This window comes from Micromys minutus (genome assembly GCF_963924665.1).
Source record: "Micromys minutus genome assembly, chromosome: X".
Classification (NCBI taxonomy): domain Eukaryota; kingdom Metazoa; phylum Chordata; class Mammalia; order Rodentia; family Muridae; genus Micromys; species Micromys minutus.
Window position 1 is genome coordinate 104,221,068 of NC_137970.1, and position 11,877 is coordinate 104,232,944.

The 11,877-nt window shown below is 39.2% G+C and overlaps 1 protein-coding gene across 1 annotated transcript; it reads right to left on the bottom strand.

The window, feature by feature from the left end:
* Nucleotides 1–10,629: 10,629 nt before the first annotated feature.
* Nucleotides 10,630–10,963, bottom strand: LOC308414809 (protein S100-A11-like; the record flags this gene model as incomplete). Its single annotated transcript, XM_080910036.1, has 1 exon — nucleotides 10,630–10,963. One exon carries the CDS (start codon nucleotides 10,961–10,963, stop codon nucleotides 10,667–10,669), a length of 297 nt encoding a protein of 98 aa, XP_080766162.1. The 3' UTR covers nucleotides 10,630–10,666.
* Between the last annotated feature and the right edge of the window lie 914 nt (nucleotides 10,964–11,877).

Sequence of the window (11,877 nt, forward strand, 5' to 3'; positions counted from 1 at the left end):
ACTGGCCTAGTTGTTATTTATATTGCTTATGTATGTTTTCTGGACCTTTATACCAAATATATGCTGTGCGCGGGATAAGCCAACAAGCTCCCACATTTCCTATCACCCATTTGTTGTATAGGTCTTATATCCTTACCCACTCCCATGTCTGAAATAGAGGTAGCATTCAATTTCTCTTCAAAATCACATTGTGATACCCAAAAAAGTTACCTGAACACTCCAACACTCCCTTGCCTCTTGCAGTTCTGTGTTTTTACAGTCCACTTCAGGCAATTCTTCCACTGCCAACGAGGTTTTCTAAAATTAATAAAAAAAAATGCCTTAAAGCTCAGAGTTCATTCTTGTGAAATGAGAACAGCATAAGAATGTTAATGTTTCTCTGTGGCAGCCACAGCACACAAGACAGTAAGTAGTAACTGGAAAAAGATGCCTCCGGGGAATAAGGTGTGGGAACTAGAGAGCAGTCTGCAGTTTACAGTAAATACTGTTCTTGGAGAGGGTCAGAATTCAGTTCCCAGCACCCACATCAGGTGGCTCATAGCCACCTGTAACTCCAGCTCCAGGAGATCCAACGAATCTTCTGACCTCCAAATGTGCATATAAAGCAGAAATAGATTTTTTGGGGGGGTGATAAATTGTAGAGACAATGTCTCTAACCTAGAATGGGTCAGCAGTACTCCAGAAGTCATACCATCACGGTTGGTATTTTGGAGCTCTAGAGACTCAGGGGAAAAGTTTTAATCTATTTTAGGATAGCACAGGGGCTGGAAATGTCTGGTCCTCTGCAAAACATCTGTTCCATCTCACAGCATACACATGCTCTGAATTTAAGTCTTTTTACAAAACGGGTACCCAATTCCACCTTCTTTATTTTATACAACTATAAGAAGGCCATAAAAGTAGTTTTCCATTATTCTCTAAAGGAAGTTGTGCAGAAACCCGTGAGAACATTTACCTGTGAGTAGGAGAAGCGCTCCCTGGCCGGAACACAGGTGCTCTTTCTCAGAACTTCTGAAAATGGATTGGGAGGCAGGAGGCAGACATGCAGAGAAAAAGGTAACATAAGGTGAGCAACACGTTTTATTTCTGGCTACAGAATCAAAATTACTATTAAAATTTTAAATGAACAATAGTTCATATGGAATTCACCAAAAGGAAAGTATTAAATATTGTATAGTGAGCGCTGAATGCCCATTACTTTTCTAACAGGGTTGTGTCGAGTCTGTTTCATCAGGACTTTTGTGGGCATTTCTAAATTAATATACAACTTTACAATAAAATATCTAACTTTAACACTACACAGAAAAGGCTGGAAGAGGCAGTGCATACCTAAAATCCCAGTGCCTAAGATGTAGAAGCAGGAGAATAGGGAATTCAAAGCCAGCCACAGCTACATAGTGAGGTTGGGGCCAGTTTAACCTTCATGAAACTGTTCTCAAAACTAAAAACTAACCAAGCAAAAAGACCCATTGCATCACATGACTTCCAAGTGAATTCTACTGACCCAAACTATTGAATATTCAGACATTTGCTTTCTGAGACATTGAGATGGCTTTTACCAGACTGTGAAAGCACTTGCCCCCCAAACTTAGCAACTTTAGTTGAATTTCCCTTTCCCATGGTCAAGGGATGTTAGGTGAACCCTGCAAGTTATTCTGATTTCCATACATGCTCTTTGTTATGCATTGGCACATGCATGTACAGATATAAGTGAACACACACATCATATAAACAAGAAAAGTATAATTTCCTTACTCATTTAAATGCTTCACACTTTTCAAAGTAAACATCCAGCAGACCAGAGATACAACTGAGTTATAAAATGGTACCACTCAAAAAAAAAAATAGATACATAAACCAGGAACTTTTTTCTTTTTAAAACGCTGTATGAGAAGACTGATGGCAAAATTTAACCATACAAATAATATTAACAAATGAGAGGGGGGGCCCATAAAATTCATAGAAAGACAAGTAGCTATCAGCTGTTCAATCCCTTAGTATATGATTTTTTCCCCCTGGTAAAAAAGTAACAGAAACAACTTAAGATTTTACACAAGCACACAAAAACCATCTGAAAATGGCATCAACGGGAACAGAAGCCCTTGGTCCCGTGAAGACTTGATACCCTAGTGTAGGGAAATGCTAAGGCAGTGGAGCAGGAGCACCCTCTCGGAGGCAGGGGGAGCCAATGGGATGGGGATTTTCCAAGAGGAAAGTGGGAAGGGGGATAACATCTGAAATGTAAATAAACAAATTAACCAATAAAAATTTTTAATGAAAAAAATAAATATATCACATCTGTAGAAGCCACTGTGCTGTTCCTAATCCTGCTGGACCAAGTCCATTATCTTTTCCTGGTTCCCCATCTCCCCTCTCTATTTTTCGAGATGCCTGGATATTAAAGTCAGATTGTGCTAAAACTTGTGATATCACAGTGTTCTTAATTTAGCCCCTGCACATACCCTTGTTAGTAACCAGGAATAGAAGTGTATCATTGGATTTCTTTACTTTTAATTTGAAAATACCACCAAACTATAAAACAATACACAAGATGGTCCAAAAGCAATACTAACCAAATAAAGAAAATCAGGTTTTCCCCCCAATTTTTTTAAGAGCACAATTTAGCTGAGCCTCAAAGCATACCATAACCTTATAAGGTTTACCGACCTTATCATTTAAAAATTATTTCCTTTATTTTACTTGTATATGTCATGCATTCAGTACCCAAAGAGTCCAGAAGAGGGCAACAGATCCCTTGGGATTAATGTTACAGCCAGTTAGCGAACTTGTAGGTGCTGGGAATTGAACCTAGGTTCTTTTAAGAGCACCAGAGACATCACATCATATTTTTTGCTAACCTCCGGAGTGCTGGGATTTCACATATTCCCGCTTTGCCCATTGAGAGATTAGCCTAGCTATTTAAAAAAAAAAAAAAAAAAAAAAAAAAAAAAAAAAAAAAAAAAAAACGGTTTTAATGAGTAAAATGGGCTGGCTTCATTGTATTTTCTCACATATAGACTCTTAGGAAAGAAAAGCATACATACACACACATTACTGTTCCGCTATATAAATTTGTACTATTACGGAAGATATCTATCTATAAAAAACATACTACATGTAACTAAGAACTGATTATAATTTATGTATGAAATATGAAAAACAAATCTTTTCTTATCTTTTTAAATATTTTTTAAATTTACATTTCAAATGTTATCCCCTTTTCTGGTTTTCCCTCCGGAAACCCCTATCCCATCCCCCTCCTCCCACATTCACCCACTCACTCCCTCCCGCCTCCCCGCCTTGGCGTTCACGAGCCTTCGCTGGACCAAAGGCCTCTCCTCCTACTGATGCCGGATATGTGGCTGGAGCCATGGACTAAAATAAAGCTTAAGACAGTTTCTAGAGGCTGATGCTCCCTGTCTCTCCCAGTCAAGGTCCCAGACTACACTCCCCACACAAGCTTACCGCTAGTGATCCCAGTCCACAGTCTGCGCTGGTCCGGTCTGGTCCAGTCTGGTCCGGTCTGGCCCAGTCTGCGCTGGTCCGGTCCACACTCCTGGTCAAGGCTACCAGTCGATGTGGATGCTGCCAGTCGAAGCTCCTCCTTGCAACTCCTAATCTGTCTTCACCTTTTGGTCACTTTGCTGTCCTGTTAGAGCAAAGCTTACCGCCCAGTCAGCTTTCCGGAGCGTAGAGTGTCCAGCACAGAACACCCCAAAAGCTGAGACAAAATGGAGGCCGAGCGCCCGTTGAGCCTCCTTTTATAGACAGTTTATGGTCCCACCTTCATAAATCTAGATTGGTTGTGGCTAAGATGATTGACAGGGATAATATTTACTCACATCGTCTCTTTAACTAAAGAACCTCCCTACCCTAGAAACTTAAATCTCATTGGTGAAAGGATTTGCATTTAAGTCCTTCTGACCGTTGGGCGTTCTAAGAATTGTGGGAAGTACAAAATGAAACCTACTGTGATGTAACTCATAGTCCACACTCTGATTGGTTCAGTGACAATTTCAAAAGAAAAATGCCCGCGCTCAAGACGCGCCCTTTTATCTAGAATTCTTTCGCGCCATTTCTGATTTAGCCGTTAGTAATGGTTTTCCACTTTTGAGTTTTCCCCCAGCCGTTTCTACCTAGCCATTTAGAAATTATTCCCATTTATTGAGAGTTCTTTCTTGCCATTTCGACCTTAGAAATTGTTCCCTTATATCCAGAGATCTTTTCCGCCACTTCAACTTCAGCAATTAAAAATGGTTTTTCACTTTTATCAAGAGGTGGTTTTTTCTCACAACTATTTCTACATTAGCCCTTAGAAGCAGTTCTTCACTTTTATGGAGAGTTTTTCTCACGCCGTTTCTATCTTATTGGTTAGAAATGGCTATTCCGTTGTAGTGAGAGTTCTTTCGCACCGTTTCTGCCAGCCTTTAGACACATCTTTTTACTTTTACTGAGTTTTTCTTCACTTTTACTGAGAGATTTTCTCCAGCCGTTTCTACCTTAGCTGTTTAGAAATGGTTATTCTCTTTTATTGAGATCTTTCCTGCTATTTCTACCTTAGCAGTTAAGAAACGGTTAACCTCTTGTATCGAGAGTTCTTTCGCGCCGTTTCCGAAACGGTTTTTCACTTTTATCGAGTTTTTCTCCAGGCGTTTCTACCTTAGCTGTCTAGAAATGGTTAACTCCTTTTATTGAGTTCTTTTCTGCTATTTCTACCTTAGCAGTTAAGAAATGGTTATTCTCTTGTATCAAGAGTTCTTTCGCACCATTTCCGAAATGGTTTTTCACTTTTATCGAGAGGTTTTTGTTCCCTCTAGCAGTTTCTACCTTAACAATTAAAAAATTGTTATTCCCTTTTATCAAGAGTTTTTCCAGGCTATTTCTACCTTAGCAGTTAAGAAACGGTTATTTCCTTTTATTGAGAGTTCTTTTCCATCATTTCTACCTTAGCGGTTAGAAATACTTTTTTTTTTCATTTTTTATGGAGAATTACCCCCCACCTCCATCATTTCTAATTTAACCATTAGAAATGATTGTTTTTATTTTTATGGAGAGTTCTTCCCAGCCATTTCTGCCTTATTTGTTAGAAAGAGGTTTTTTTTTTTTTTTTTTTTTTTTTTTTTTTCCCTTTTTGAGAGTTCATTCCCGTCATCTCTGCCTTAGCGGTTAGAAACGGTTCTTCACTTTTTCAAGAGGTTTTTTTCCCCTGCCATTTCTGCCTTAGCTGTTAGAAACTTGACAGATGCCTGACTACTGGCTGGTGTGGGAAGGGGAAAGAGTACTGAAGGCCACTGAGGGACAGTGTAATAAAATTCAAGTCCATCAGACTCAATACTGATTATAATTAGCCAAATTTGTTAAAACTGCTAGCTAAATCACAACCTCCAAGCCAAATTACAGACATGCCCTACCAATGTGAGTGGAATAAATGTTTTTAAATGTGAAAACCACAATTATTCTACCATGGTGGAATTTACAGCCATGTGAGAAACTTGTCTTCTGAGGTGAGAAACTGCCTCAGTCCCTCAGTGTCTGAATTAACCAGGCATGGTGGTACTTGCACTTGGGAGGCAGAGGCAGGCAGGAGTCCGAGGCTAGCCTTTGTCTACAGAGTAAGTTCCAGCGCAGCCAGGGTTATACAGAAAAACCCTGTCTCAGAAATTAAAACAAGAAAACAAAACAAAGGTTAGTCATTTCACTACAGTAACACACTTCTGAGGACTGGGCAAGGTCAGAGTTTTCAGAACTTTAGGTCAGAAAATTGGAGTTTCCTCAGCCATTCTAATAATGAGCAGCCAGCTAGATGAGATGGGAAGCTGCCAGCTTTGCATGTGGATGAAGGGGGCTGCTCTGATGCTAAGGTCCCATTCCCAACTGGTTCTTGATTTGTCAGTAAAGAAAGCAGGGGCTAATTGCTGGGCAGTAGGTACAGGTAGGAGACTTTACTTCCAAGTCCCAGGAGAAAGAGGCAGACACAACAAGGAAGGAGAGATCGGTTTTTCTGCTATGCTTTGGAGGGAAAAGAATGCAGCAACCATGTGAGGTCTCAGGGAGAGCTGAGGCCTGTGGCCACTATAGGCAGGTGGTCAGGGATGTTTGACAAGGGCTAAGTGGACTAGCCACTGAAGTTTAGGGCAGTTGGAGAGACAGAGATAATAAATATTAATAAGGGCATGCTTTTCCAGGCGTGAGACAGTAACGCTCAGCAATTGTGCCAAGAAGGCAAGTTATAAAGGAACAAACTATGTGTGCATCTTACCAGCCGATTCAAGGGAAGTTAGGAAGGGGCTGGAAGCATGGCCAATCCCTGAGCAAAGGCAGTAGCATAAAACTACACACAACCTGTGGAAGTTTGAACTTGTGTGGATATTGACAAAATTATGTAAAGCCCAGGGCAAAAAAAAAAAAAAAAAAAAAAAAAAAGTAGCACATCTACCACACAACCAGTCCCTAGGGGTTTAAAAGTACACTTTGAACTTTTGAAAACAAGCTTGGAAAACCATTCAAAAAAGCTTGCCTGGTCTGATCAGAACCAGAAATTAAACCTATAAAATGATGTTTCAAAGGGGACTAGAAGAAACTACCACAATGCCTGGAGAATGGGAGATAAACGGGGAGAACGAGAGGACAGGGAGCATGGTGCACTCACTAAGTTTGGCTACTTTAGGTTTTTTTGGGGTTTTGTTGTTGGTTTGGTTTAGTTTTTCTTTTTTTTAAACTTTATTTTAAAAACCAAAGATAAATGTACAGATTTTTAAGCATTTTTGCATAAAAGTATACAAATATATTTTTATAAGGTTGTAATTAAGTATTTGTGGGTACATATACATACACATATGTATATATGTAACAATAATATAGGAAAAGAGGTTATTAATTTGAGGGGATAGGAGAGAAACTGGGAGGGATTGTAGGAAGGAAAGGGGGATGTGATACAGTTCTATTTTAATTAAAATATATTCTTTTTTTTTCTTGAACTTCATACAGTCTGTGAGTTGTTTCTGGGGGAGTGCAAGCCTCTGGGGTTAGCATCCCACTATTAGTGACTGCATATTATGTCTGTCCTTTTGTGACTGGGTTATCTCACTCAGGATGATATTCTCTAGATGCAGCCATTTTCTTAAGAATTTGGTTAAGTCATTGTTTCTGGTGGCTGAGTAGTATTCCATTGTGTAAATGTACCACAATTTTTGTATACATTCATCTACTGAAGGACATCTGGGTTCTTTCCAGCTTCTGGCTATTATAAATAGAGCTGCTATGAACATTGTGGTGCATATATCTTTGTTGTATATTGGAGCATCTCTGGGGTAAATGCCCAGAAGTGGAATAACTGGATCTTCAGGTAGGACTATGTCCAAATTTCTGAGGAACCGCCAGACTGATTTCCAGAGTTGTTGTACCAGTTTACAACCCCACCAACAGTGGAGAAGTGTTCCTCTTTCTCCATATCCTCGCCAGCATCTGCTGTCATCATGGTTTAGTTTTTCAAGACAAAGTTTCTCTGTGTAATAGCCCTGGCTGTTCTAGAACTTGCTCAGTAGAGCAGGCTGACCCCAAACTCAAATATCTGTCTGCCTCTGCCTCCCAAGTGCTGGGATTGAGGTGCGCACCATCACCCAGCTAATTCAGGTTTTTTTTTTTTTTTTTTTTTTTTTTTTTTTTGCTTAACCCATGAGAATCCTTTAACATGAGACAACATGAAGTGTTGTAGTAAATATTAAAAGAATGGCTTATCTCTTTATTGCCCCCCCACCCGCAGTCTCACTCCACAGATGCTGCTCTAGTGTGGGGCCGAACACACACACTCTGTCACAGTTCCCTTCCTAGGCGGTTCATTCTGCCTGCCCTGCTATTTCTGTCCCAGGTGGATTCGACCACCCCAACGTTTTCTTTCCTCCACCACCCAGCATAAACATGACTCCAAATCCTGATAGCTTTTCTTGGTAGGTTTATATAGTAAATTCTCAATTCACAAACCCTCTACACAATAAGACTGGATACTGTGGACAAAGATACAAACTTCCCTTCTATAAGAGATTAAGACCTATAGAATCCCTTAAGAATATTTATATGTACCTATCACCAACTACAGCCACCAGGATCTAGGTTTGATTTCTCCAGCTCCATCTTGATTTCTCCCCCAAACTCTGCTCCTCTGCCATTTTCCTATCTTTACTCCACCTACCTCTTCAGTGTCTAATCATGCATCACTTTAACATCAATCCACGATGAAGAGTTACAGAGTTTTTGTGATTTCTAACAGTACTGCTATGAACATTCACGAATATGAACTTAAAGGGATACTTAATTATGCAAGTGTCAGCCTTTCTTATGGAAAGCGCTATGGCTAATACCAGAAATCCATATTTTTGTATAAGCCTCCTAAATGATATAACTGGAGTGACATATGTCGGTACAAAGGGCTTAGCTATAGCCCTCATAACAGTACTGGCTCAGGTACCCCTCCCAATAGATTAATTAAAGAAACAATGTTTTATAAAATAAAGGAAGATTTTAATCAGGATGCATTGGGGAGAGAAAAAGATAAGTTGAGGATTAGCCACAAGAATTATAGCAGGAGGGCAAGAGGTATGTATAGTAAGGACTCCAAGCTAAGGTGTGTTTCCACTTATTTTCTTTCATGTGTATGTGTGTGCACATGTGTGTGCATGCATGGATATGTGTGTCTGCATGTATACGTGCAGGAAGATAGATGCATATACATATAAAAGTGAAAATAATCATCACCAAAACATAAAATTATGCCTACAGAGTTTTTCAGTCATACAAGACAAAGGGACCGGAGGCTGGAGAAATGGTTCAGCAGGTAAGAGCACTAGCTGTTTTCCAGACTTCACATCAGTATAATTTCCAGAACCAACCATCTATAACTCTAGTTTCTGGTGATCCAGTGGTGGTCTCTTTTGGCCTCTGCAGGTACCAGATGCAGGTAGATATATATCAAGGCAAAAACCTATACAGATAAGATAAAATAATTTAAATTTAGAAACTCAACATAAGGATTTGAGTTTGATTCCCCAGTACTAACATAAAAGAGCACAGTGGAGTACATATGAAATCTCAACATTAGGAAGGCAGAGACTGGTGAATCTGTCTGGTCAGCCAGCCTAGCCTAGAGATCTCTGGGCTAATGAGAAATTATGTGAAGGAAAAAGGTGGATAGATGGCTTTAGGGAAATGACACCTGAAGTTGACTTCTGGACACTATGTGGGTGTACACATAGATATGTGTACCCACAACGTACTCATACACAGAAAAATAAAATTTAGAAACCAATTATATTTACATGATGAATCTAAAAGAATAAAAGTACAAAATTTGTTTATTACAAAAAATAAAATTCAAAGTTTATACTCTGATAACATCCAAAAATTTTGAAAGTCAAATATATGTAAATGTGATAGAACCCTGTAGAAGAGGAGGTTAAGAACTTATAAGAGACTTCTCCACTGTTGGTGGGGTTGCAAACTGACACAACCACTCTGGAAATCAGTCTGGCAATACCTCAGAAAATTGGACATAGTACTACCTGAAGATCCAGCTATTCCACTTCTGGGCATATACCCCAGAGACACTTTAATACACAACAAAGATATATGCACCACAATGTTCATAGCAGCTCTGTTTATAATAGCCAGAAGCGGGAAAGAACCCAGATGTCCTTCAGTAGATGAATGGATACAAAAATTGGGGTACATTTACACAATGGAGTACTACTCAGCTATCAGAAACAATGACTTGATGAAATTCTTAAGAAAATGGCTGCATCTAGAGAATATCATCCTGAGTGAGGTAACCCAGTCACAAAAGAACAGACATAATATGCAGTCACTGATAGTGGGATGCTAACCCCAGAGGCTCGCACTGCCCCAGAAATAACTCACAGACTGTGTGAAGTCCAAGAAAAAAAGAAAATAAAACAAAACAAAAAAAAATGTTTTGCTCAATCCTTACCCACCAAGAACACATTGACAAATTCCAGGTTACACCCTGTATTACATGTACTGTTTGCTCACTGTAAAAAAAGAAAAATCTTCACACACCAAGAAAACTTTGACTATTTCCAGGTTACATCTTGTTTTACATGTACTTTATGCTCATTGTAACTAGTAAGATCTTAATGCACACTATCAAACCTTTAAAAAAAATCCAAGTACTGACAAAAATGTATTATATACTTTTATGCAAAAAAATGCTTAAAATCTGTACATTTATCTTTGTTTTTTCAAATAAAGTTGTAAAAAAAAATAAATGAAAAAAAAAAAAGAACTTATAAGAGCCAGGGGGACTAGAGAGCACAAAGAGAACAGGGCCCTGTAAATCATCAGGATCAATGCACATAGGAACGCACAGAGACCGAGACAGCATGCACAGGGCCAGCATGGATCTGCACCAGATGGGATGCAGCTTTCCTAACACAGAAGCTATCTCCATTGGATAACCTAAGACTAAAACATAGTTTTCTCCAAAGAAGTATCACAGCAGAAACAAAATACTCTTTTTTTTTTTACATTAAAAAAATGACATCATTTTATTTTTGCTATCTGGCGTGGACTGAATGTGTGGTAAGTGTGGTGGGCTCAGTGCAGGTGTGGGTGGGGGAGGGGTGAGGACTTGGTGGCTGGAAGGGAATGGAGAAGGTTAGACATGCTTCTGGGAAGTCCGGAGGAAGGACTCATGGCATGCTATAGCTAAGCCGCCTATAAGGTTGAGAAACTCTTGAAAATCTAGCTGCCCATCACTGTTGAGGTCCAGCTTCTTCATCATGCTGTCAAGGACACCGGGGTCCTTCTGGTTCTTTGTGAAGGCGGCCAGCTCCATGTTCATGAAGGAAAGGAACTTAGTTTTGGAGAGTTGACAGCTGTTTCCATCCTTCCCACTGTACTTTAGGAAAACAGCAATCAGGGACTCGATGCATCTCTCAGTCTCTGTAGGCATTTTTGCAAGTTGTGGAGCGAGGCCCGGCTGAGACTGCGGCTGACGGTGGCTGGGACGGGAGTGGCCACAAAATACTCTTAAAGGCAGACTACAATCCCAGCAGAAGTGGCCAACAAAAAAATGAAGTAAATGGCATCTTTGGAAGTTCCGTGTCTCATTATGTCATGTCAAGTTCTTTCTTTTAAAAAATATTTTTTAAATTTAATTTTGTGTATATATTTTCTATCTTTACCCTGTAGGTCTTTTCTATATATATATTACAACTTCCAGTTTAGGATTGTTATGGGTGGGATTCCTGAGTGTAGGGATTCTCGAGTATGCAAATGTACCTTTTCTGTGCTCTTACTAATATGTTTGTTTTTGTTTTGTCTTGTTATATTATATTGCACTTTTATTCCCTGGAGGACTGCTTGTTTTCTAAGGAGAGACAGAAAGTGGGCAGATCTGGACGGGAGGAGAGATGGGGAAGAATTGGAGGATAAACAGAGGATATATATTATATGAGGGAAAACCTTAGTTTTAGTAAAAGAAAAAAGAGTATTTAAATAGTCTTCAAAAAGAGAGACAACGTTCCAAAAATTTGAAAAGAACTATATGTCAAGCAGCCTAATAATTTAAACAAACAATAAATATGAAGATGTAAAAATGACCAGAAAAGTCATAAAGAAATATTCAAAATCAATAGTTATCAGTAGAACAAGTAGAAAACAAAACCACACTGAAGTGCCACTAAACATATTCTAGGATGGCTAAACAAAAATGTCAGGTAGTAAAATGTGTTGTTGAGGATGCAGAGAAATATAATTTCTTATGTAATTAGAAATCCAAAGTTAGCTCCCAAGTTTGGAAAATCATCCTCTATGTCCTCAAATAATTTAACAGAGGGTTGATTCTGGTCTACTAACTACATTGCT